Source organism: Astatotilapia calliptera, chromosome 7, assembly GCF_900246225.1.
Source record: "Astatotilapia calliptera chromosome 7, fAstCal1.2, whole genome shotgun sequence".
Lineage (NCBI taxonomy): Eukaryota > Metazoa > Chordata > Actinopteri > Cichliformes > Cichlidae > Astatotilapia > Astatotilapia calliptera.
This window is the reverse complement of record NC_039308.1, coordinates 62575895-62603874: the sequence shown is the minus strand read 5'-3', so window position 1 is coordinate 62603874 and position 27980 is coordinate 62575895. Positions and strand designations below refer to the sequence as shown.

Below are 27980 nucleotides of genomic sequence, written 5' to 3'. Positions count from 1 at the left end.
CCCATATCCTGCTCCTTACACCTGTTACACACAATAGTCCCACATATACAGTAAATATGGTTCTGACATGACTAGCACCTGACTTGATATTGTTCCTTTGAAAAGCTGAAAGTGGCAGATAAAGCAGAGCAGTGTGAGGATAGTCTGGTGTGTGGAAAAACTGAAGTTTTACTCTGAGGCAGGACTTGTGCATTACACTTTGCAAAAACTAACTTATGACATCTATTAACCCTGGTTTCCTGGACTGATAGATATCCTCCGGGACACCAATTCCTGAGCCTTTTCGTCCACAAGGAGTGATTCTTGCAATCTAAAAATAGCTGTTGTACACCATACAGCTACTAAAATGAAATGCAGAGACTTTTTGCATTGCTGTTTTGTTTTTTTTTAATCGACTCGCTGCCAACTTTAAGGTATTTATCCCATTCTACAGGCAACCTATCGTGCTTTTGCAACTGCAAAGATAACAACAACTACATTTTCATGCACGGTACCTCTCCTTCTTAAACAAAAAGTAAAGCAGAAAAATAAGTAGTCATGACAGAGGGTATATTCCCAATACTTTGTAATTTGGAAAGTAAATTATTCTATTGCACCAGAATCTACGTACACTAACCATTACTATTATTATTCCACAAGACGACTCGCAATGAAACATCTGTAAAGAGAGAAGGCAGCGGTAAGCCATCTATCTAGAAATTCTCCATTCAAGAGATCTAGTCCAAAAGGATCTTCAACTACCTCAGGCAGGTCAAAAAAATGTCAAACCAGGTGCCAGCTGAAATAAGCACTTTCAAAACTGCCAATCAAAAATAAATGTTTCATATCAAATACAAAAATCAAAGTTGTTTTTTTTTTGTTATTTTACAGGTAGGCTAATTGATAAACAACAAAAAATACAGTCTTTCCCATGTCAGCATCCACCCCCTGTATCCAGTTAGAGCGCAGGGATTTCATTGCCATTCAAAAGAAACCAAAGGCAGGTAGGGTGAAGCGGGAATGGGATGGGTTAGCATGAGAGGTGTTGGGTTAACTAAAAGTCAATTCCAGTTCTTTCCACTGAAGTCACTCATTCCTTCCAGCAGCTAGGTGGGGGATGGGGAGTGGAATCAGGCTTTTAAGGAGGGCGGAGGTGAGATACCCGCCCCCCCAATTACCAGTGTTGAGACTGAAAACAATAAGTTAGCAGGAAAGTTGTGGAGCTACCCAGCGATGCCACATTGCAGCTGACAAAGAGTCATTAGTGGTGTTGCTCACAGGTCGATGTGGACCAACAAAAAAGATGGGGCTGGACCAGTCTAGTTCCGCTAGCCACTTAGGCAACAGTCCAATATTCCCCTTTCCATACAAGTCTATAGTTCAGTCAGCCCTGATGGTTTCTGTCAGGGCTTTTGTTTCAATCATCCTTTTGTTGGAAAAGTTTTTGTTTTCATCGTTGGGTTGTTTCATCTTCCAGTCCTTAAGTCCATGCTGCCACTTTGTGCCGTAGCGTTTCTCAACATGTAGCAGTGAGCTGGGCAAAGAAAGTGACACAAGATATAATTAAAGTTTTAAAACTCAGATTGTTTCAAAAGTGCTTTTTTTTTTTTTTACAATGAGCATCATCTACACAGAGTTACAGGTGGTCAACAAATGAATGGTGAAACCAACAGAACAGAGATATCAAGCTCATTTTCCATGTTTGACCTTAAGTGGGCCAGACCAGTGAAGCACCCCTTTCTGCCATTGCAAGTACTATGTCTCAGTTTCTCTGCATGATAAAGAAATAATTCTATAGTAAATGGAAGAAATCTGTCAGCATGACTCTTTGGGACTAAATTATAAGTAATAAATGTATCAAATTACAGAAAAAGTAGCTCATTGCCTTTTTTATTGTAAAAGGACTATCTACAATGGAATTTTATATTGTAGATGGTGAAAAATCATAGACATTTTCTTATTTAAATGCTCACCTATTTGTTAATTACTTTAGTGTAATATGAAGTTTTTTATCGGAAGGAAAAATGGTAAAACTTCAAAATATATGGCCTTTCCAAAGCTGTCCTGTGGGCCAGATCGGAGTCTTTGGTGGGTGAGTTCTGGCCCCTGGGCTGTATTTTTGATACCCCTGCAATAGAGCTTTGGGCTACCATGTGCTTTGATCGCTCAGGCTCTGGAGCTCTGAGAAAATATTTCCAAAATTTATGTGTGACTCTGGTGCTACCTAACATATCAGTCCAAAATCTCCCTTACATGTTCAGTTACAATAGCATATAACATCATTTTCATACTCATCAATCAGTGGCTGCTTGTACTCTATGGTTGGGGGCTTGGAAGAGGCCAGCTCCCACCCTAACAGGATAAAGGTGAACAACTTTGTATTAACTTGTAATGATATGTCCCTTTAAAGGTAAACCTTCCCCAAAGCCAGTGAATTCCATCATTCCATGCATTCACAACTTAGCTTTGCAAACTGATTTGGTGACCATTACTGTGTATATAATTTCTCACCTGCATCACGACACCACACAGCGACAGCTCATACAGTCTTGACCACTCTCATCGGGTGGGTTCAACTTCCTCAACTTATGCTGCCTGATCTCTCTAACCAGTGTGTAGAAGGCGTCCTCTACTCCCTGTAAACACACGCAAACACACAGACATACAGAAAAATCCAGGCACTTAAAACACTCCCTTTCAAGGCTCCCATATTAAATGCACGTCTTCTGATTGACAGCAAAGCTTTTAGGTGTGCTCACCAATTGGCAACATTACCATGACAACCTTAATCATTGCGTGCACTGAGAATTATTAAATACGTTGTCAAGAAATCATGATGACTAAAAAGACTGCATTTCTTTACTTCTTGCATTTCCTTTTGAGTGACAGATATTCTGCAGGTGTAGCGATGAATGCGAGTATGTATGTACCTACATAATGTGTCACAGTGAGTCACAGACAGTGGGAGCTGTGAGGCAACTGGTCCTTATGAGCCCTTTCAAATACTGTAGCTCTGTTCTCAAGCCAAGGTAACCTGGCTATGAGTCACTGCCTGCAGCATAATAAAATGTTCCCAGCAACACAAATCACATCATAGCGCATGGTCTGCTGTAAGATGCGCATGAATATTTTTGCAAAATGTGAAATTACACAGCCTAAATAAGAACACTGACATAACCTGCAGATAACATAATGATGCAGCAAAATTAGCATATGAGGAATTTTAAAGATTCAAACGCCAATAAAAGAGGCAGGACACGAGAAAAGTATTCCTCTGCGGAAAAACTTTATGTTGCTCCTTACTTTATGTAAACTGCTTACCTGCCGTGTTTTGGCAGAGGTCTCAATGTAGGGGATGCCATAGGAGCGAGCGAGCTCATGGGCTTGCCTCGTGTCCACCGTGCGCGCAGGGAGGTCACATTTGTTTCCCACAAGGACCATGGGAACATCATCGGAATCCTTAACACGCTTAATCTGTTCTCTGCGTTGCAAAACAAGAAAATTGAAAATTTAGTTTATTTCATTTCCTTATTATTATTTTTGTTCCTTGATACATCCAAGCACTTTATTTAGCCACAGTTACATGTCTGTTGGCTGAGATCCTCCCAGCATCATCAACAGCTCCACCCCTGGAGAACCAACCACCCGGGGAACTTTAGGACCCAGAGGAAGAGCTAGTGCCTACCGGTGCTGGGCTGTGCTGTGCTGTGCTGCACTGCTGAAGGAGGGAGGGTGGGTGGGTGGGTGGGTGGACAACAGGCAGGCGGCAAACAGCATTACCTCATCACTACAGCAGCAAGTGCCAAATGCCATGCAGCCAGGGGGGACTGAGTGAGAGGAGAGGGTCAGATCACTCCATCAGCCCAGCCTTTCTTCTCAATCAGCCCCAGTATAGCCTGCAGTACAGTCAGCCAAACCCATCTGCAGTCAATACTCCCAATGGTAATTATGACAACACTTGCTCTGAGTTTTGATGTCAAAGCAAACAAGTTACCCTATCAAACCACAGATACTTGTATACCTGGTATTAAGGCGAGTGCTTAAAGTTTAGCTTTAAAGAGTTGTGGATTGGTCTTTATTTGGTGTTTTTGTACATGGATGAACACTGCTCTGCCATGTAGTGCTAGTCAGCACTGATAGTGGGGGGGGAAAGTTTTTGTGGGTTTTATTTCTTGTCACAAACAATTGTTGCCTGTAAATACAGGCAGCAGATGTCTAGATAACTCAAAACATTTAACTGGGCACTGAGCCAAAGTGCACTGCATACCTGTATGGTTTAAGAGCAGTTATGCTAAAGCAGGGTCCAAAACAACTGAGTTGCAATGGCAACAGGCCAAACAAATGTACATTTACACACTCTGGAAACCTGTGACTTAAAGTGTAGCCTCATGCAAGACCAGCAAGTGGATGCCTAATGTGATGAGAAAGACAAAATGTGGCAAAGAGAGAAAACACTGTCACTTCCAGCTGAAACTCTCACCCCCACCCTCCCTTTCTCCTTCCCTGTCCTTGGGAGCGCTACCTCTCCCTGCTTCTCTAATTGAGTCAGGATCGATTTCATTGGCATCGTGCTGTAAGCCTCCAGTTGGGAGCTAAGCTTTCTTTAGCCGTGTTAAACGCTACAGCATGACATCATCAAGTACTGCAGAGAGCTGGCACACACGTATATAAAGCCCTTTTCCTGCAGACCCCACGGGAGTCCCTCTAACACACACTGCATATGCACATCCAGAGAAGCTAACAGACATGATTTAGCACCGGAGCTCCACCCCAACAGGCCTACGGTCTGGCCAAGAAATACAGAGGTGCACATTTTCCAGTTCTCTTTCTTTGCATTACTCTTAGACACACCTATACTGGTGAATGTCCTCAAAAGACTTGGTATTGTTGATGGCGAAGACACACAGGAAGCCCTCCCCCGTCCTCATGTACTGATCCCTCATGGCGCTGTACTCCTCTTGACCTGCAGTGTCCAGGATGTCCAACAGGCAGGTCTCCCCGTCGATCACAACCTGCTTCCTGTATGAGTCCTGCAGAAAAAGACAAACTTGCACTTTTAGAGAAGTGCTAAAGACATCACACAAAACTGATAGTTCACCTTAATGTAACCGGTGGTCCATTGCAGATTCTTACCCTGGGTCACTCAGGGCAAAGAAGTATACTATAGGGACACTATGTCAGTGACTGAATGTTGCTTGACTGTAATCAACTTAGGTTACTTTGTTAAATTCCCTCCTCACTTTCAGGTCAAATGAAAATCAAGAGATCAGAGGAGCAGGGTATCAGAGCCAATGTTTAGCCTTCCAACATGCAGTCACAAAAACATGGGAGTGCTGTCCCTTTGTTTGTTAGAGCATAGGGGCCAGGAATGCAAATACACAAAAAGGACATTGTCTGGCCAGAGGCAGGCGTGGTGAGAAAGAGAGGGATAGAGAGGGAGAAAAAGGGGAGAAAAGACAGGAGAAGACATTCTCACTGGCCTTCCTCTTTGCTCTGCAATATATTCCAGTGTCTTTTTCCTCAGGAAAATATTGAGTAAAAGGTGGAGAAAATGCTTTTCTCTTTTCTGAAATTATGGATTTCTTTCAAGCCTTGTCATTTGGAGGATTGCCACAGAAGTTAATTAATTAAAGTAACTTGGTTTAGACTGTGTGGTCGGACATTTATATAAAACATCTAATTACGCAAAGACTGCACATGAACCATTTTAAAGAATGTCGCAGAAGCACACAACAGTTCAAGGGGAAATACTTCATCTAAAGATAACTGCTGCAGGAATAATGTACAGAACACGTAGAAGCACGTCATACCTCTATTGTGGGGTCATATTCATCCACAAAGTGGTTCTGGATCAGCTGTATGGTAAGTGCACTCTTGCCCACGCCTCCAGCTCCCACCACCACCAGCTTATACTCCGTCATGTTCGCAGCTGCAGCTCAACCACACACTCACACACAACCACCGCTGCTGGAGAGAGGAAAAGGTGCAGGTTAGTATAATGACCAAAATAAACATGACACACAGTTTTGACAAGCACGTGTCAAGATTGACATGTCCTCAATTGGTGGTACAGACAAAACATATGACAATACCATTAATGCCCACTGGTGAGAAACACGAGTGGTTGTGTATGCTGAAGTGTGTGCATGCAGTGGGGGCTGTAGTTGAGACCCTCAAAGGGGAATGTGAAAAATGTGCTGAAGGTACTCAATGTTCCAGTCCTCTCCCGCTCAGTGTTAGCAGCAAAAAGTGTGCATGAGAGGGAGTAAGAGAGAAAAAGGAGGGGCATCACACTGGCAGATAGATCCATATCACTCAGGGTTTAGATTACTGAGGTCTACCCTCGACCATACAGGGACAGTGATCCAAAAATAAACAAATACATATTAATAAAGATCAAATTGAGTCAATACTAGAACATTTTTAATAAAATAATTCTAAAAATATATTTAAAACTCTTCCACTGTTTCATTTTAACGATGAGGTAAATCACTATCTACGAGACTGTTGTTATGAAGGATTTCTTGTTGATTCACTCTACAGCGATCCATCCAGGAGGGTTACAATTTTATGACCCCCAGGTGTGCCTGCAGTTGCCCCCTACGCTCCACCACACCCACTTAATATGTCCAGTCGATGTAACGTGGTCAAGTTAACCATAAATCAAGCCATGTTATTAAAGAAATACGCAAGTCTCGCGAGGAAACATGCGCGATATCAATTTTACAAAATGTACAAAATGGTACAAAATGGCGCCGGTGAGGTCGGCTGCCGTGCTGGATGCTCTGCCCTAACTTCTCCACTTTTTGCAGTTTTTCGTCACTTTTTGCTATATCTGCGATAATCTTGCATGGGCATCATGCAAAACACACAAATCCGCTACAGTAGAGACACTTTGGTTTCTATTGGTCTGCAGTACACGAACATTTCACCATGTTTAACTCCGGACCCAACCTGGCCAAAGGAGATCCTGAGAGAGAACAAAGGACGCGACCCTAAGCGACGGCCTCGAGGTAAAAGAGCCGGCATCAGGAACAGGCTACGGGCTCGCGCACACCGCGCACCCATGCCCAGTATCCTGCTAGCCAATGTTCAATCCATCGAGAACAAGCTTGATGACCTCAGAGCCAGAATCAAGTTCCAGAGAGACATCCGGGACTGCAACCTCCTCTGCTTCACCGAGACTTGGCTGAACCCAGCGATACCAGACCACGCCGTGCAGCCGACGGGGTTCTTTTCGGTTTACCGCATGGACAGGACAATGGAGTCGGGGAAGAAAAGAGGTGGTGGAGTGTGTTTGATGGTGAACAACAGATGGTGCGACAGCACAAACATCTCCCCACTCACACGCTCTTGCTCGCCCAATCTGGAGCTTTTGATCGTTAAGTGTCGCCCTTTCTATCTCCCTCGGGAATTCACTGCGGTCATTGCCTGCACTGTTTACATTCCGCCTCACGCGGACTTGGACACTGCCTTATGTGAGCTACATGAGGCTCTCACACATCAACAAACACTTCACCGAGATGCCGCACTCATTGTTATGGGAGATTTTAACAGAGTGAATCTCAAACGGACATTTCACAACCTTCACCAGCACATCAACTGCCCCACCCGGGGCACGAGGACATTAGACCACTGCTACACCCCGTTCAAGAACTGTTACAAGGCTCAGCCCCTGCCGGCATTTGGAAAATCGGACCATTCCGCCATCTTACTCATACCTGCTTACAAACAAAGGCTAAAGCAGCAACCACCAATCAGGAGGGAGGTCGCTCGCTGGACGGACCAATCGGTGGCCGCGCTGCAGGACGCACTGGATGACGCAGACTGGGACATGTTTCGGCGCAGCTCTGATGACATCAACAGGTTTACGGAAGCGGTTGTGGGATTTATCGGGAAACTAGCGGACGACACAGCAGAAAGAACTATCATCCGAACGTTTCCCAACCAGAAGCCGTGGGTGGATAAAAACATCCGCGACGCTCTGAGATCACGCACCGCTGCCTACAATGAAGGGCTTGTCTCCGGTAATATGGACCTATACAAGGCTGCGTCCTACAACGTGCGCAGCGCGGTCCGAAAGGCAAAGCGGAGCTACGGGGAAAAACTAGAGTCACAGCTACGACAGTGCGACTCTAGGAGCCTGTGGAAAGGACTGCGGACTATAACGGACTATAAACGACCAGCTTCTTCAATGATGAATGCAGATGCTTCACTGGCTGATGAGCTGAACACGTTTTATGCTCGCTTCGACGCCGCAGCAATTAAAACAACAAACAGCTGTGCGCGCTCGGAGTGCACCAGTGAAGAAAATGCATTCGTCATCACAGAGCATGCCGTGAGGAACACCTTCAGGAGGGTGAACACCAGGAAGGCAGCAGGACCAGATGCAATCCCTGGCCGGGTCCTTAGAGCCTGCGCTGATCAACTAGCACCGGTGTTCACGGAGATCTTCAACCTCTCCCTGGCCCAAGCTGTGGTTCCCACGTGCTTCAAACGGTCCATTATTGTCCCTGTTCCAAAGAAACAACAGCCCGCTTGCCACAATGACAACCGTCCAGTAGCACTGACTTCAATTGTGATGAAGTGTTTTGAAAGACTGATGAGAGATCACATCACTTCTTCACTTCCTCCCACCATCGACTCACTTCAGCTTGCTTACCGGACTAATCGTTCCACAGACGATGCCATATCTCACCTGCTCCACACATCCCTGAGTCACCTGGACACTGGCAGAGGGAATTATGTTAGGATGCTGTTCGTGGACTACAGTTCAGCATTCAACACAATAATTCCCTCTAAGCTTTTCACCAAGTTGACGGATCTAGGACTCAGCTCATCACTGTGTCAGTGGATCCTCAACTTCCTCACAGACAGACCCCAATCAGTGAGGGTAGGAAAACAAGTCTCCCCCTCCATCTCACTCAGCACTGGAGTGCCTCAGGGCTGTGTTTTAAGCCCCCTGCTGTACTCACTGTACACTTATGACTGTGTAGCCACATCCGACACCACCTCCATTGTCAAGTTTGCTGACGACACTGCTGTTGTGGGCCTGATCTCCGACAACATCGAGACGGCCTACCTGGAGGAGATTAGGAACCTGGAGACCTGGTGCCAGGAGAATAACCTCCTCCTAAACATCAGCAAGACTAAGGAGCTGATCGTGGACTTCACTACAAAGCAGGCGAGGAATTACAAACCCCTCATCATCAGTGGCACGCCAGTGGAGAGAGTGGACAGTTTCCGATACCTGGGTGTCCACATCACTCAGGACCTGTCATGGTCCTGTCACATCAACACCTCTTCTTCCTCAGAAGACTTAGAGACTTCCATCTGCCACTGAAGGTGCTCAAGAACTTCTACTCCTGCACCATCGAGAGCGTCCTGACGTCAAACATCTGCACCTGGTTTGGGAACAGCACCAAGCAGGACAGACGAGATCTGCAAAGGGTGGTGCGCTCGGCAGAACGCATCATTCAATCAGAGCTCCCTGACCTGCTGTCCATCTACACCAAGCGGTGCAAGTCCAAAGCTAGGAAGATTATGATGGACCTCTCCCATCCCAACAATGGACTCTTCTCACTGTTGAGGTCTGGGAAGCGCTTCCACTCCCTTAAGGCCAAAACAGAGAGAATGAAGAGGAGCTTCTTCCCCCAGGCTATTCGGGGCCTGAACCAGGTGTAATACTGGACTCTCCCAACACGTCACTATAAGACTGGACTCTCACACACGTTACCACACGCACCACCACACATTTCCTATAATCCTATAATTCCTATAATTTATAATCCTTATCTTTATAATCTCTTCTGCTATTTGCACATTCTTTACTGTAAATTCCTAAGTTAATTTGTAAATTTTTGTAGTAAATTGTAAATATTGTAAAACTTTTCTTCTGTCATTTAATGGTCGGGCATTGTACAGCTACAAGCATTTCACCCCCATGTCATACTGTGTATGGTTGTGTGTGTGTGACAAATAAAATTTGAATTTGAATTTTATGTTACCTGAAATGGGCACACTCAAACCTACATAAATTTAGGAGAAATGATTAAAACTGGGAGAAAAACCAAGTTATTCAAATATTAATGAGATGTTTTTCCAGTGTAATAGATTTTTGCATGCTTAAAAATGTGGGAAAACTTGCGTATATTACAATTTTGCTCATTTCACCACCAAACTAGGTGAAGCTGCAAATGGTCAGCTGTCCATACAATGAGTCTCACTTTGCCACAGAACATAACAGAAAAACCATATGACTACTTTCTCTTTAACACTGGAATTTTACTGGCCAGCAACGCTGTGGTGGGGGAAGATGACCTGTGGGTACGTGTCTTTGCACTGGTTTGTGTCTGTACATGAATACCAAATAGCTTCTGAGTAGAAGACATGATGAGTTAGATTTATTACTGACTGATATGAACTTGTTGTGCTGGTTTTATAACATTAAATCGGCTACAAATCTATGACTAACAACAAGTGTGCTGGAGGCCCATTGTAACTACAGGACTCTACTATGGTTACAGTTTGACATTGTAGTAATAATGAGTGGAATAATAATGATGTCATATCTGGTTAAAGACCTAAGAGGAAAGTAACTGAGAACAGTTATAAATGATAGAAAGCCATGTGTCTTAACAGAAGCATAGTTTCACTTTCTGTTTGACAATTTAGACCAACAACCTCTAGACGCCACCTCTACGTCAAATATCTGTCTTTCAAACAGCAAAGCCTCGGTTGTCATAATTGTACTATACAATGAATCTAAAGTGTATATACAGTCTATATATAATATGGGCTGGTTCAAAAAAAAGGGAGGGTGACCTTAAAGGGAGAGCAGCTAAAACAGCTTGTTTCAGACAGTGAGCCCCCCAGCATGAGACAAATAAGACTCATTTTGAACCGTGACTAATGCAAAATGACTCTGATAAATATTCAAGGTGAAAACTCGTATATTATAAGTCCTCCTAAACAAAACAGTTCACTATTAACACTAACTTTACTTAACACCCAGTGTAACCCTAAATCTCTCTTCCTCAAAAGTTTAAACTATGTCTCATTTAGCATAAAAGACGGGCACATGTGGGTTAAACATCTCCACATGCTCATTAATAGTGTCTCACTTTGCTGAATGGTCCTGAAGAGGAAAATCATTAACCTGCACCACCTGCTGCAGTGTATAATCAATCTGTCAGGATTTCATGAGCAGCACAGTTCACATATGCTCTTTTACCTTCCGCAGGGAGCCGTGTGTCATCCCTCATATAAAATGCACTCTTTGTTATAGCTGCTACACAAACTACTTGCGCGCTTAAGAGTGTAAACATCAGGGCTTCAGTTGACCTGAGCAGTAAACACTCACGCCCTGTCTCTTGTGCTTTGACTCCCAAAGGAATGAAAGTACAAGCAATAGCTGGGGTGAATCTTGAACTCTAACAGTATAAAGAGAGAAGTAACAGGTGGCCTGTCATAAACACAGCCTGTGGTCAGTTCAATAACCGGACAAGACACAGAATTTCAAAAGAAAATGAAACATATAAGGTCAATTTAGCTGTGGAGAGGAAAAAAATAACAGACGTTCTATATTTGTCTCTGGGTGTGGTGTTGTATTAATAGAATCTGCATTCTCAGAAAGAAAAAAAAGTCCTGTTTGGGTTATTTGTGTCTGAGGCTGTATGTGCCTGTGCTGTTAGGACAAACTAAGATTAACCAAGACTGCAATAATGTTAATGATTGAGAGACAACCAGACTTGCTAAGTTGAGGACACAGTCATTTAACTGCTCTCATTCAATCACCATGATACGCAAGCACACAAACGCACACACTCCTGCATCCCGTAAGCCACTGCTTCACCTTAATGGAACAGGTAGCTCTGAGCACCATCACCATTACCAACAACGACCTCCTTGTCAAAACACCCTTGCTGCTATAACTCTGAAACACAACAGGAAGGGAATTATACTGACCCCTCAAACTTGTGGTTAAACATTTAGCTTCCTTTTCCCTCAGTGTAAATAAATCAGCCTGGCTGGACTGCAGACTCTGGTGGAGTAGCAGAGCCAGTCTAGCTCCTTAGAGCCCCCTCTAACTAAATAAACAGCAGCTGTGTGGCGAACAGAGACTTGTGTGGGGCAGGCAGACGCTGGAACACCTTTGGCTGCTGAAACTCCAGACAGGGCAAGGATCAACAATAATAGACTCATCGGCAGTTATTTCACGTTTAGTGTGGACACAAGATAAAATGTTCAACTATAGACAAGTCATTTAGATCAAAGATTTGATATGACTTATTCCAGTTCACTAAAAGACAGGATGACCAATATGCCATCATACAGGATGAAACACTTGATGACTAAAACTGAATACTCAACCATACTGTTGGTCAGCTGTTCCACGTATTCGCTCTGTTTTGTCATATCTAAACATTATTGTTAATCAGAGATTGATCAGATGCCACAAGCCTCACTGGTGAGCACTTGTGCATCTTAATTTCACTTGCTGCCTCACAATTAACAATAAAAGCACTGTTTTTCACAGAATTGGATTCTATTTGTGGCAGTAGCGGCCTGGACAGTTGGCCAGTAGGGAAACTCAAGCCTGAAAGAGCTAGATGGGGTCACAGCACTAAAACTAAAGAAGCTAAATCATTCTGGGTTGAGATTTTTTCGAAAAAATGAAATGTTGCCAAAGCCTATGAGAGATTCACACAGAAATATGCATGAAATGCCTCCTTTTTACCCAATATTCATCAATATGGCAGTGATAACTCGTGCGCTGAACTGATTAGTATGACGAATTTAGGCCAAACAAAAACAAAAAAAGATAGCTACATAATCGAATACAGCATCATACACAGTTCTTCAACATTTAACACACGTGGTTACAGCATTTTTTTCTACATAACCAGATCTCTAGTGTACACCTGCCAAGCCAGTGATATTTACAGCCTAAAAAATGCAAATTCAACACATCCATGCATCGCTACTGGGAGTTCAGAGGAGGGAAAGCAGACAGCCGTCTTCTCTCAAACTAGGCCATGTCAGCTGCTGATTAATAATCCTCATATACATATGGAGATGAATAGCAAAATCAGTCACTGACACAGACAGTGCTGCGTTTCTACAGCCACTTGTTGTCAGGAGGGGCTCATACTGAGCGGGTCTTTGTGTAGATAGAGAGGAAAGACGAGGACACAGCCTCTGGAGGTCAAAATCATTAGTACTTGCATCAATTTCATCCACACTCAGGGACTAAGCAAAAGAGTGTTTTGTCTGAGCTCTCCTCTACACACAGATGGGTATGTTGGGTATAGCTGTATCAAACACAATATATCCCCATCTTCTCCTCTGCAATCCCGAGTGGAGTTGCTCTCAGCGTATGGTTAAACTCTGCTACCTTTATTTGCACACATGTGAAAACTTGCATTCATGATGTGGCAATTGTCTGTGTCCTTTTTACACATGGTGTACATGTGACCAAAGTAATTATCCTACAGCAGGGTGACTTTTGTTAGTCATTCAACAAAAAACAGTAATGAATCTGCCACAGCTGTCACACAGGCCGCACCTATCTCATTCCAAAGTTCCCAAAACCTTTGTAGAGCAGCTCTCTAATATGATCAAGGGCCACTATTTAGCATGTTTGAGTTTAGGGTTATTTATAGTGCACCACCGCCGGTCTGAAATTAACAGTCCATTTTGAAACCCTAGAGCCTCGCCTGGACCAAAAGGATAATCTTACATGACAGCTTACGGAGGGTGCAAGCAAAGAGCAGCAATTCAGATGGTAGCAGGAGAGTTCATTGGCAAGGGAGAAGACTGCTCTCTATATATACACCAAGGGCATAACAAACACAGAAGAGAAGAGTCTAGCAAGAAAGTGAAAAATATTAAACATAATGAAAATCCTCCAAGCCAAACTTCATTGCATCTTTTTCATCTTCTCAACACACGTGACACAAGGAGCTAGGTACATGGATGACCGTCTTCCTCAACATGCACTCTGGTCTCCATTTAAGTGCTTAATTGGTTAAAGGCTCCATACTGGCAGAGCCACAAGCCCACTGCAGAGATAATAGATTTTTAATGGAGCTATGATGGTAAGGAGACCCTCTCAAGGGAGGTGTCACGGTCAAATACGGAGACTCCGAGACCCATCCTAAAGTCTCGATAACCACCCCACCCTCCCTCTGCTTTCCAGTGACATCATTCTTCTAAACAGCATCCAAAACACTAAGTGTTTTCCACCAGCTTAGGAATGAAGCGCTATTCTTCTCTCAGGCCAGTGAAACACAATTACGTGAAGACATTGGTTCAGATTTTATGAAGTTGGTAGGAGGGTCAAACTGACTACAACATAGTTAAAAAAATTTACTCTTTTCTCTAGAATTTAACACAAAGCTGAATTTGGTTCTTTTAATAAACCATTTCTTTCCAAATTTCTAAATGTTTCACTATCTAAAGAGGCCTTTTAGCTGTTCTGAAAGCCACTAGCCTCTAGTGACCTTTTCCCTACTGGGTCATCCTTTTAGTTTGTAGGACAGGGTGACACAGTGGAGGCAGCAGCAGAGATAAAAAGAGCAGCTGACCTCCACACAAAAGCCTGCCGGTTGGAGGAGCTGCAAGGGTTATCATTAGACACCTAACACCCCCAAAACTCTAAATGTGGGCTCTGGGTAAATCTCAATGAGTTGTTTTAGTTCATGAAACAATGTGAAAGCAAAGAAAGCATCTTCTGGGTCACATAAAAACACCTAATGTCCATTCAACCCCCCCCCCCCACACACACACACATCAATACTAAAACCCAGCAGGGAATGGTGTTATTCGTAAAATTTTGGTTTTTAGAGTCACACTTACTGCTTGGCTGCATAAAAACCTTCAAAGGAAAAAACGAAGACACATTGACCTCACACCTCAATCACTGGACCACCTCCAACTGTTTTCCAGCTGACTTGCCAAAACGCTACAGACACCAACACCAATATTTACTCACACAGAATCGCTGCAAAGCCTCCTTCTCGTAGTCATATAGACTGATGCACATTCACTTGCATGATTATGACTTTCACAGAAGATGCTGTGGTCAGCGAACGTGACGATGTGGCGGATTAAAAAAAGAAACCGTGTACCGGAAAGCCCCAAGAAAAACACACGAGTGAAACACTTTCTGTTGTATTGCCTAAGAGGGCACTCATTCAAATGTTTGATACTACTTTGAATGCTGAGTGCATTTAATTGTTTACTGTCCAGGAGCTTCTATGGCCATTCGCTGAGTGTTTGGTGCTGTCTTTGTAAATCCCTTTCACCTTACTAGCCATTTTTTTTATCAGATACGAGACTTGAAATGATCATCTTTGTGAATGCCTTGTAATGGAATCTCACTTCCGCAGTGATAGCTTTTATTCACTGTGACGGGGCGTCACCCTAGTTGTCTCTGACGCCACTATCGAGACCAGCAACCTCACAGCCTGCTCCAGTCTTTTCCTTATACAATACAAAAGACAGAGGTACATTAGCATCTATTGCAATGGCACTTGCAAATGTCTTCGGTTTCTCTTTCAAAGTGAGGTAAAGCGGGGGGAAATCCTGGATGGTCATGTTATCCCTTTATAACCAAGTTTTAACACCCAAACTCAAGGAAGACCGCTTACCAAAAAATATATAATTGGCTTAAAACAGTCAGGGGCTGGGAGGAAAAATCATTCTATGTAGGCAGGGTAGAAAGAAGGCTGAGTTCTAAGCAGGATAATGTTCAAGCTCGCCGGGCGTGAATTAAAAAATGTTATGATAGCTAGCTAACCTGTTTTTCTGTAAGGACCGCAATCTCCAGCGGTGCCCAAATAACTGAAAGCACTTAAGAGAGGACATATTTCTCGGTGAGGGGAAAAAAACCGACATTTTTCGTAAGCAAGGATGTGTACAGTATACTTACAACAGGCAGAGGTCTATTGGCGACAGGAGCGGCGTTTCTACCGGAGAGGAAGAAGAAAATCTTTCAATTGTTTTGCTTCTCCGCTGAAATCGGAAAAAAGCCACAAAATATTCCGAGTCTCTTTCCCCGTTTCTTCAGGTATTTGCGTCCTATTCACTGTAAGAAACGGTGTAATTTTAAGTAGCTAAACTGCACCAAGGCATTCATTGGTCCTGGGTCCTATAATGTGCCCGCGTTGAACAATGTGCTTCCCAGAGAGAGTGGAGGGGATGAGGAGAGTAGTGCCCACGCCCAGCTCTATCAAACATAGATCCGCCCCGGTTACCAAGCATGTTACCGTGGCGTTCTTGTGCTGTCGGATTTTTGGCAACTCCACTGTGAAGGCCACTGGATCTACACATTTAAGCGCTAAATCCGAGTATTTAAAGAGGCACGTAAATCTGAATTCATGCAAAAACCTGAAAGTCATGAATGCCAAGTTAATTCGTTTGACAAACAGGAACGCTGTCTTTAAAAAAAAAAAAATTACTATTATCCATCTCTACCCAGCATAACCCTTCGCCACTCTGAAAAGTAAGTGCCACCCAAACAGATGACTAGCAGTGTTTTGGTTGAGAATATCCAAAGTTTAAAAACGAATAAACTAAATCACCAAAACTTCCCAGACATTATGATTGTTTTTCTATGTGATGACTCAAGGTTGGGAACCGGTGATAGTTATAAAGGTAATGTCGAAATTATGTGGTAGGGGAGAGCAGGCGTGATTGTAACACTTTTTGTTTCAGTAGTTACAACTCAGTAGGATGTAATTTTGAAACAAAATACCGTTATTGGTCCACTCCAAGTAGTAATGTTTCTAACCTTTTCATATTCAATTTCACAGATTACTTATTCAGGATTGTTGATTTTTTTTTTAACTGTATGTTTTTTTTCTTCATATTTTTCTGTTCCAGGTGCTGGGATTTTTTTTTATTCCATGCAAGTGCAACAGTTGGCCACTCATTGTGGTTTTATGCTTGTGCTCTGATCCTTTCTGTAATTTTTCCCCCCTCCTGATCCAGACTTTCTTAATGTTTTTAGTTCTCTAGTCTTTCTGACGGTTTCAACAATTTTCTTTGGACACTGACTGATTTTTTTGTACTCATTTTGTAGCTCAGTCCATGTGCTTGACCAAGGCTGAGGACTTGTTGTAGACATAACCCAAATGCTTTTGAGGAATATTTTTTTTGTTCAACCACTCACTAACACTGACTGTATGAATCATTCAAGTATAAGAAATGTACCTCACTCGAGGCATGAATCAGCGTTGTGTCTAAACATAATTTAAATTGGTATTTTTAGTCTCTTTGTTACTAGCATCATTTTCTTTAGTTGTATGTATGACAAATGTCAAAGATAACACATGTTTAACGCAGTGTTTGATGTTTCCCAAAGAACTGTTTGCTGAAAACTTGGAAAATCGTTAATACTGTGCAGTGTGCCCCTAAAAAAATCTGGGCAATCTGGGGCAGTGGAGGACAATAAAAAATGTGACAGGCATAAAACGATTTACAGCTAATCAACAGAAAGAAAGACCAGGACCTAAGAGATGTATCTTGTCCTTCAGTTGATCAATCTACTGTTTGCTGAATCTTCATCAGAAATGTTCTCAGTGGCTGTCATGAAGGGAAACAGGGGGGGGGAAAGGTTGGAGTATGCCAAATTACACAAGAACTGGGCTGAAAATCAATGGAAACAGATCTTATGTTGAGATGAAACGACTTATTATTATTATTATTATTATTATTATTATTATTATTATTATTATTATTATTATTATTATTATTATTAATGTAGAAAGGTTCTGTTAGATTTTGATCCACTAAATCGTCTGATTGGGAACAGCTTCATTTTTCAGCATTCTGATGATCCCAAACAGACTGCTAGTGCACACAAAAAAATATTTAAATAAAAAAGAAAGGCACAAGAAAACGTTATCAGTCCTGGATTGATCTCATCAATATCGACTGAATATTATCCAGTAACTACTGGATAATAGATTAGATGAGTGCCAACCATAAGAAATACCGGAGTGTACTACATATCCCAGGGAGCCACGGGTCTAACTGGGTCTAACTGCACAAACTGACCCCAGAGCCGCTGAATGGAATTCATGCAGCGGCTTTGGGGTCAGTTTGTGCCGTATCCAGGAAGTCGTCTGTGGTTGCCAAGGAAACTTTTGCTTGCGAGCCCTCAGTTGCAGGTTTGAATGTAAATGTATAGACTATCTAGTGACACAGACGGGAAAATTCTGCAAAAGGTGATATATATTCTTATTATAGATATAATATTATATTTCCGTATACACCAGCATGTAGCTAGGGTACATGCTGCTTTATTTAGCGCTACTTAGAATATCTGGCTGTAGAGAAGGTACTGCTCACTGCTTCCCTTTTGTTTCACAAGCCGTTTTGGTGTTTTCAATATAACTTTATGATTGTTTATTTTATACAGCGTGAGGCATGAGTTACTGTCATGGGTCTGTGCCCCACGGGGTCAGGTCTGGTACAGCACGGGTCCTGGTGACTGAGCTGAGTGGTTCAGGCTCCATCAACCCAACTCCTGCAAGTAAACCCTGTGAGGACTCTGAAACACCAGTGGAATTTTATCTCTCCCCGGAGAAGTTGGTAGGTACCTTTAAATACAGTTAGTATTTATCACCGTTATAAACCTCTTATCATGTTGTTTATACGAATATAATATACTATATATATATATAATATACTAGTGAAAGCATTTAGTTAGTTTAGCATAATTCTAAATTGACAATAGTAAATGTTAGCATCTGGATAACATCTACCATATACATCTTGCCTGTATTATAATGCCTATTTTACTGAAATAATTTCGTTAGTGTTGTCTCTTATACTAATTAAAATCCTCTTTGATTTTTGCTTAAAAAGATTATGTTTGAAACTGAAATTGGGCAAAAAAAAATTCTTCAAAGATTTTACATCAAATCAAAGTCATGTTTGTTAATCGTAGCTACAGAATGATACAGACTACATAAAGTAAAGAGACAGTGCCCTTCTGCCCAGGTCAGCTTCTTATTCTCCTCCTACAGAAATTGCTGTGTGGCACACAAGACCTCTCTAATGTGACCTCACTGGAGATCTGTGTAGACACTCAAGAAAACACACTTGGTAACTTTGGTAAGACATATAACATGTCACTGATTAAATACAGTACTGTGCACTGTGCAAGTCTTGAGGCACCCTTCATTCGGTTATATTTTGCAAGAAATATGGGAAATAGGTGCAGTGATTCATTGAAGTATGTGCAAATATACACAAATATACACCATAATCAGCATTTGTAATAATCTAACAAGATTTGGTCTACCAAAGTAAGTATTTAGCATGACCACTTTTATTCTTCAACACAGTCTCAACTCTCTTACGCAAGCTTTCTTGTCATTTCTTTAAGTAGTCTTCAGGGTTCTAGAAGGACATTTCAAAGCTCTTCTTGGGAGTTTGGCTGCGTTTTGTTCTGTTCTTAGTCAACACGATCCCACACTGCTTAGGTAATGTTGAAGTCCGTGTTCTGGAGAGGCCATGGCATGTTTTTCTATCCAGGTATGCTTTTACAGCAGTGGCAGCGTGTTTGGGATCATTAGCATGCTTAAACATGAAGTTGTTGCAAATACAACACTTTTTAGATTGTGATCAAAATTGGCCCATATTGGTCTTTCACTGGCTTAAATGCAGCTCCAAACCGTGACACTGTGTTTTACAGATGTCTGTAGACATTCACTGTTCTACCTCTCTCTTGACCTTCTCCATATATATTGATGATGACTTGAACCAAAAATGTCCAATTTGTATTTATCACTCCACAAGATCTGTTGCCACTAATTTTTTAGTCCATTTTTTTGTGTAATTTTGCTGGACTGTTTTTTTCTAATTTCTTAAATACATGACTTGTTGATACTGTTCCTCTGCTGTAGTTATTTTGCGGCTGTCAAACTGTGTTATCTTTTGTAGACTCGACTAAACAAATGAATTGTTACTGTGACAGGCAGCTTGTAAAAAAGTCCCTAAATATAGAAATTAAAATTGGTTCTTTTCTAAATTGTCTGTTGTGTAAGTTGTGTGCAGACACAAAACTAGTTCACCTCTTGAGTTAGGTACCTTTTTTAGTTGTTGAATGATTCATAGGTCAGTGTTAAGTAGTTTAACTAAGAAAATGATCAAGTACAAAGACTGTACTGAAAATAAGTAAAAAAAGCAGCCAGTGTCCCATGAAAAACTTCAGAAAGCTTAGAGACCTGTTGTTCAAGAATAATTAAATACAACAAAGTCTGGTTCCTTGAAGACAAAATACAAACAAATGAGGAATGGCTCAAGACTTTTGCACAGTACTGCAGCTGAATATGTAAAACAGTAAAACAATAGGTGTCTGTTTGTATGTGTACTTATTAGAACTAACTGTTAGTCAGCATCAGTGGTGTTATTGTTTTCTTTGTGTAGCCAAGGCTACAAAAATACAGTAACTTTTATCTCATTTAAGTTCAGTTAAACTAACGAGCAATGAGAAACTGTTAACACAATTTACAGTAATGATTCATAACAGATACTTGTAATAATCACAACACAGACAGTCATAAATTTCCACACCTGATTACCTCACAGGTGTGCCAGCCATCATTAGATAATGGTAGGGGGATATATTTACTATGACTGAGCTTTGTCCTCAGAAAAAATCCTAGATTGTGTAAGGCATGACAAACACTGTCTGTACATGTATGAGTCATGTTTTACCTGCCACTTCAGGGACGCTTTCTTTTACTTAAATGATGCTGAACATCTGATTAGCAAATAAATCAGGTGATAAGAACGAAACCATGTTAAAATGACACCAGTGTTACATGAAAATGAGAAAAATAGTTTTGTTTAACTAATTTTCTTGCAGGTGTCTACTTGCCTGGATTAGTGCAGCTAAAAATGAACAACAGCAGGATCCTGTCAGTAAGGTAAGTAAGACAAAAATAGTATCTTTTTCTTTACTTCAAAGTTTGTATTCCTGAGAAACAAATTTACAAAGTATAATAATTTTTAGATTTCCAAGATGATACTGATGCATGCTTCTGGTCATTTTTATCTTATTTTATACATGTTTCCAAAATAGGAAAACCCACATATTTCCTTGAAGAGAAATAAATATAAGTTAACCCAGAACAGAAAAAAAAACCCCATAGTTTAGTGAATGCTGTCGTGGTTTACTCTGTCATTACAGGAAGTCAAAAGTTATGAGCTTACCCAAAGAAGTATAGTATGGCTATAGTGACAAGGTTTTGAAATAGGGACTTCCAATATTTATGTGTGGAAGATGCTTGTTGCAACTTGTAAACCAGACACCATAGAGGTGAGACCTGTGTACAGGTTTAGAGATACACAGAGAACAGGTTAAACCACCTTTCTCACAATAGGATACAGAGGGGTTCAGGTACTATCAGATTTCAAAATCATGCATTTGATCCTCAGAAAGAGACAGGGAATATCTAAAGTTTTTCCTAGCTTGTCCAGTGATCATAGCTACAGCTGTTTCATCAAAAGTATATTGAAGCAAAGCTACAAATAGTTGTCACAGTAAGTGAGATGGAGAGAATATTTTTTACCATTACTGTGCAAAAGTCTTGACCCATCTCTCATTACTTTATATTTTGCTTCTCATGAGACAGATTTTCTTGAATGTGGTCTATTTAAATAAATTATAAACAATAGATTATGAAGTCTTGAAAAGGTTTAATTTAGACATCGGCAGTTTTTCACTCATTTTCAGTCCATCGCTTACACCTAACCATTTTCAGAGGAATTTTTTTTTGTTTGTTAAACAAGTTAACATAGAAATATGAAATATGTATTATTCGAGCATAAAAAATGCACCCAACTGAAGGAATGAACGTGAATGTTGTGCACATAACAGAAAGTTTAGCGAAGGAAGAATTTTTGTATCTGTAGGCACTCTGTTAGTAGCAGTCTGTCAGAAAAAACATAATCCGTTCCCAGTTCTGTAGTTGTATCTATGAGCAGATAATAAAAGATACCAAAAGATAACACAAGCAATAAAGTAATATATTTGAACCACCAATGTGATTCCCAAAGAGCTGTTAGCTGAAAACATGGCATATCTAAACATGGTGGGCAGTGTGTCTTTAATTAAAATAAGGAAATTGGACAATGACACAAGTGTTACATGAAAATGAGAAAAATTGTTTCGTTTATCTAATTATCTAATAATCAATATTTATGGAGGAGGACAGGAGAGATGTACAAGAGTTAGTGTCTATAGCCATCTGTAGAACACTGTGGAGGGCTCTGTCATGGTTTGGAGCTGCGTTTCAGCCAGTGGTGTTGGAAATCTCCCCAACACTGAAAGTGTTACGATCACAGAAAAGTACCTTGCAATGCCATCTGAAAATTGCTGGATTGACAACAGCTTCATGTTTCAACACGCCAGCGATCCCCAACACATTGCCAATGCAATAACTGCAACACTGTCAGTCATGGATTGGCCTCCCCAGGTATAACAGACTGTATTTATGTTCATTTCAATAAATCCCTACACCTACTTTTAATTTTTCCTAGCAGAATATAATAAAATGAAGAGTACTCTGAGACTTTTGCACAGAACTGTACACAGAGATAGATAGTGAACTGTCTGCTCCACCCCGAGAGCACCAGAGCAGAGCAGAGTCAGCCGGACATGCACTGGCTCTGATAGCATTTCCTGCTTTGGGTTGTGGGAATTGTAGTGGAGTTGGTGTTGTAGTGTAAGGTACACTGAAACTATTGTGGAAAGGTTCAGGCAGGGAGGAAAGCGGGAGACAGTGAACAGGACATAATTTTCACGAAGAGAAAGGAGCTGCAAGCTTCAGTAGCCAAGAAAGTATCCTTTTTTTAGCCATGATTATGTAACTCTCTTTCCTGCCTCTAAATCAAGTTTGTGTTATTTTGTCTCCCTAGAGACTTGGGAACCACCATCTCCCAACTGCAGGTGCTATGGATGTCTCGGTGCTGCCTACGAGATCTAGATGGGATTACTACTTTCTGTGCTGTTACGGTAGACTTTATAGGTTACAGGTGGCTTTGTAGGAACTATTCAGGAGCTTGGTAGCTTCTTTCTTTTCTCTTTTTGCAAATGTTAAAAAATGTGTGTACGGAACAAAACATAAATTGTGTCAAGGATTTTTGGATACATTTCAAATAGGCCTTCATACCTCAAACATTAATTTCCATTTGTCATAGTACCTGAGTGACCCATTTTTTCCCAAATCATTTCCTCGTTTTTGCGGCAAATACTGAACGTGCCTAGGTAGTAACATATGATTCAAGTAATTGAACTTTCGCTGTTTAAAACGTCCAACTGTCTGTGGCATGGGACGATACCACAGTGTGACTTGGGTCCAACATGTTTTTTTTCTTTAGTGCATTTTCCTTCTGCTGGTTCAGTTCATTAATCACACATTTTCTACCACTTAACACTTATTTCCTGTCCTTCTTCTCAGGAGCTGTACTTGTCCTATAACAACGTGTCAGACCTGAGTCAGGTTGGCATGCTGGAGAACCTGCAGCTGTTAGATCTGGAAGGGAATGACGTGGATGATTTAGTCCAGGTTCAGTATCTCAGTTTATGTAGCAAACTGGAGAGACTTACCCTGGAGGGAAACCCTGTCTGTTTACGCCCAAACCCTACATCAACTCAGGTATGAGTATTATGCGATGTGTTTGTCCTTTGTTGTTCAGACTTTAAGCGGATGCTCCTATTGCGATTAACATACCCAGTACATCTTGAAGCAACCGCCACAGAGTGGTGCAATGCTCAGAGTGGCAGTCTGGCAAAAGATAAAACGAAACCAAGAATGGTTGCAGCTGAATAGAGCTTGAGCAAGGAGCTGGGCAGAGTTCCTGAAAAGGAAGTGTTGTATTCATTTGATGTTGTAAATGCCAACTTGCAAATGCAACTTGTGGTTCTAATCGTTCAACAGTCTCGCCTGTGCTGGCTGTCAGCCCTGAAGACAGATAATCTCTAACATGTAATCAGTTTGTGCTGAGACATGAGAGCATGTGTGCGATCGCAACTCTCTGTATGTGGGTCCTTAACTCAACAGAAACACTCTGCTAGAGCAGGAGACATCAAAATACTCAAAAATAATTAGACATAACATACTGTTGAAATAGTATATATGTAAACATCAATGCTTTATTTTTATGTTAAGGTGCATTTTTTGGTTTCTGTGACAAAGCCTTAAACAGCTTATCATGGGCCAAGTCAGTGAAACTGATTGTAGCTGGGTACACGGCTGAAGCTGCAGTGAGCTGAGTTTTTTGGGCCACTGTGAATGTGTTTATTTACACCCACCAGCAGAGCATTAATTAAGAAACTAGGGCAATGAGGAGAGATGCTGAGCTGAATATGCATTAGGCCCGTGCTTTGTAACGACTGAGGGGGTTCTTGGGTTTACTCCCTTGCCAAGTGATCACTCTTCATGCGCTCTGTCTTTCTCTCACTTCCTCTTATTTAAAACTCATTCTCCTCCTCTTTTCTCTCATTTTCTTGCTTTTGTTTACAGGCCTCTCACACTCTCCTTTTCATTTTCTGCATCTGTGTGGTTTGGTGAAACCAAAGCGAGGCCAGCGATTCACTGGCCTCTCTCTCGCTCTCTGCTCTCTTCCAAATGATAAAAGTCTAGAATTTATAGCAAATAAGTAATTTATTTATTTGCAAGACTTTACAGACGCTAGCTGTTATGAGCTGGGATCAGCTTATGCTGTCTGGCACCCCCTATTTAAAAATACCACGTATTATTAAAAATGTCACTGTTGCAAAAAAATGTGATCTTGAATCTTGTCGTACACCTTAGCTCTGTCATTTTCTCTTGTTTCGTTCCTCCTGCCCAGATGGCAGACTACAGTTACCGGGCAGCGGTGAGGGAGCTGGTCCCTCAGCTGCGTTACCTTGATGATGTAAAGGTGGAGGAGGACAGGCTTAGCTGCTGTACCACCATGGGAGAAGACTGGGACATTCTCAGAAACTCCATTAGAGATTCTAACTCCTCTTATCCTGCTGGTGATGGTGTGTGTGTGTACTGTTTTAAATCCATCAACATGGTCCAGATATTCAGATGACGATTTAACAAACACCTCACTTTTGTCTTTGTAGAGGAGACAACCGACAGTGTACGTCCTTACAGCCGACCCAGTTCAGCCACATGCCCTTCTCCCAGCTTCTCCGGTGTCTGGGCCATGTCATCGTCAGGCACCAGACCACACTCAGGCTCAAGACTCATGTCAGCGATCAGGCCTGGAGTTCTCTCCCCTTCTGGATCCAGACCTGGTTCTGCAGACTCAGATCTGGCAGTAGTGGAAGCTGAAACCAGCAATCTGACTCACAGTTAGGCACTCCTGTGGTTGATCTCATTAGTCTTAGTGCCATTTCCATTTTATTTTGATTAGCATTACTCTGTGCAGGTGAACTGTTGGAGCAGTAAAAACAATCTTTTCTCAACAGTGCCACCAAGAGGACTTAATTGTGCCATGAAATAATGACAGTTTCAATCACTGATGCCTGTTTTACTCTGTCAATTTTTGAAGGAGCGGGTAACATCATCTTCTGTGGGAACCCAGTCCAGGCTATTCGAGCAAAGCGGCAAAAGTTAAGGGTAAGTAGCAACAAAGTCCTGCAATGCAGTGGAGAAAATTATTTGATCTCACTTAATAAATTATGAGATGTATCCATACACCACACGCTGTGATCCATATACATGAGTTATTTCTGTCTTGCTGTTCCCCATAAAACAGAGTCTTCATTGTCCACTAAGAGGAACAGCAAGCTTTATGAGCTTTGACAGGCCATTATGAATGCCTGGCACCAGCAGCTCGTCTCTTTAATGTCATGTCAGTATAAAAAGAATCAGCTAATTATTATCAGGCAGACAAACAACCTGAGAGGACAAGCATAGTGAGGGGTGATGGAGATGTGAGAAGGGTTGTGTCAGAAGAAGTTGACAGACGGGGCTATCACTGTCACCACCCTCTGATCTGTTATAACTGGCATAAATACACCCCACCACTGTCACTCTGCATCTTATTTATACCTTTCTGTCTCATTCAATCTGCCCTTGCTGTGTTTGTTGTTCCTCACTGTTTTTGCTATCCATAATTAATATGCTCTTAGGCCTCTATTACTTTAAGTTTCCTACCATCATCTATTACCACTCATGCTTGTTGTGCCTCTCTACTGTCTGATAGACAGCACCCACCAGGTCTACTTTCACCCCCCGAGACACTCCCATTCACGTACCAGAACACACATATGACCTCGAGGAGCCTGATCTGACAGAACGTGCTGATGTCTTTGCAGAGCTCAGAGCTTGGAAGGAACAGCATAGCAGGTATTACATGCTGAATTACTTTTTTAAAAACACATACATGTGAAAAATAATAAAAGCTACATTTTAATCTATATCTTGCCATTGCTGACCATGCAATAGATTAATTGCATATTAAAACAGTTGTCCATTGAATACCATCAGAGGGCTGTGGAGGATTTCACAAATACAAAGCCTCTTCACAGCCAGTTAAAATCGCAGAAGCTGTCGATGTGGCTATGTCTGAAGACTTGTATGCACATAAAACTAAATATCATCATTCTTTGTTTCAGACGTCTTGAGGCCATAGCAAAAGACAGACTGCCACAAATCTTGTCCATTCAGCACTCTGATGATGAAGAAGCCCGTTGTGATGAGGAAGAAGATGGCTGTGGTGCTATGAGGAGTGACAGCAGTAATGAAGAACATGAAGAGGAGAAAAAGCGTGACAACCAAGATGCAGCCTCACTAGATTTCTCTTTCCAGTCTCTTTCCCCAGGTGAGAACTTTGTGAAGTTATTTATAACTTCATAAATTATAAATAAGGCTGTACAGAATAAAAGCAGTAATTGTAATGTCTGATCTTTTTGTAATGTAAGGAGAAAAATAACTGAATTATTTCAATTATTCTTATTGTTTGTTTATTTTTAGATCTGCTTCCCAGAAAAAACTTACCCTCAGATATGGCTCGACTGTCGCTGGTCCCCAAAACCGCAGTGTCCCCTTCTCCTCCTCTCAAAGGCAGTGCAACTGCTGTTGATTTGAAACCGCAAGGGATCCGTGCACGGAGGCTTCACCTTAGCCAGGCCAGACCACAATATTTACCTGAATTCAGCAGCGCCTTTGAAATATGTAGGACTTCAGGAGATACAGACAAGCAAATGAGTGTGCCTCCAATGACTCTGCCTGCACCCATACCGCACCCACCTCCAACAGCTGCCCCAAGTGAAAGGCTGAAGCATTCACGGTATGTCATTATTAAAAAGTATCTTTATATTCAAATAGTCAGATTTGAAACAACACATTTTGTTGTAAAATGTTTAGCTGAGTTTTGTAAATCAGTGACATCACCATATTGTGATCTCAACTTGGTCAGTGGAATGTGGACATTAAAAAAGATCTCTATCTTTTAGTGTGAAGATGGACTCTGGTGAGCAGCCAGGCCAGAAGTGTGAGATATCCAAAATCCTCAAGAGACCAGCAATAACTCGCCCTCACACAGCCAGGGCAGCTTTACAGAAACATCACCAGCACCACATACTCCAGTCCTGCAGAGGGAGCTCACAGCCAGATTGACTGTTGACTGTCTCCTGTCAGTATGACTGCTCTTAACTGCTCAATTAAATGGGGTCTTTCCCCTTTTTCAACTCATCACTCAGCCGTATATTGATTTGTCATAGTTTACCACCATCGTTTCTTTTTCTCTGTTTTTTAAGAACTGAAGATACTGTTGTTGTTCACCAGTTCAACAGCATCCAGTGCTCACGAAGCTCACAGCACAAACAGTACACTGTAAAAAGAATAACCCTATTAAAAAAAAAAAAAAAAAAGATGTCCAATTGTCACATCCAAAATATTTGACTTCATAGAATCCAAATTGAGTCACTTGATATGACCTGATACTTTTATGTTGATATAAACAATATTACTAGACTTGAC

General features: G+C 41.7%; 2 protein-coding genes across 6 annotated transcripts; one reads left to right on the top strand and one right to left on the bottom strand.

The window, feature by feature from the left end:
• Positions 1–850: 850 nt before the first annotated feature.
• On the bottom strand, positions 851–16246 carry LOC113027038 (GTPase HRas). 3 transcript variants are annotated; one of them, XM_026176433.1, is made up of 6 exons: positions 15914–16246; positions 5790–5946; positions 4831–5009; positions 3301–3460; positions 2491–2615; positions 851–1513 (listed from the first exon to the last, which is right to left on the bottom strand). In XM_026176433.1, exons 2-5 carry the CDS (start codon positions 5898–5900, stop codon positions 2496–2498), a joined length of 570 nt encoding a protein of 189 aa, XP_026032218.1. In that variant the 5' UTR covers positions 5901–5946; positions 15914–16246; the 3' UTR covers positions 851–1513; positions 2491–2495. The 3 variants fall into 3 exon arrangements, with proteins under 3 accessions (XP_026032218.1, XP_026032219.1, XP_026032220.1); XM_026176434.1 differs by having other exon boundaries at positions 5790–5943; XM_026176435.1 differs by lacking the exon at positions 15914–16246 and adding an exon at positions 6072–6352.
• A 1840-nt stretch (positions 16247–18086) lies between these two features.
• lrrc56 (leucine rich repeat containing 56) lies at positions 18087–27695 on the top strand. Of its 3 annotated transcripts, none has more exons than XM_026176431.1 (13): positions 18087–18212; positions 18407–18579; positions 19017–19104; positions 20864–20924; positions 22918–22948; positions 23460–23657; positions 24853–25027; positions 25115–25345; positions 25546–25613; positions 26203–26345; positions 26615–26820; positions 26973–27288; positions 27455–27695. In XM_026176431.1, the coding sequence occupies exons 2-13, from the start codon at positions 18415–18417 to the stop codon at positions 27615–27617; spliced, it is 1845 nt and encodes a 614-aa protein (XP_026032216.1). In that variant the 5' UTR covers positions 18087–18212; positions 18407–18414; the 3' UTR covers positions 27618–27695. The 3 variants fall into 3 exon arrangements, with proteins under 3 accessions (XP_026032216.1, XP_026032214.1, XP_026032215.1); XM_026176429.1 differs by having other exon boundaries at positions 22918–23014; XM_026176430.1 differs by having other exon boundaries at positions 18098–18155; positions 22918–23014.
• The last annotated feature ends 285 nt before the right edge of the window (positions 27696–27980 follow it).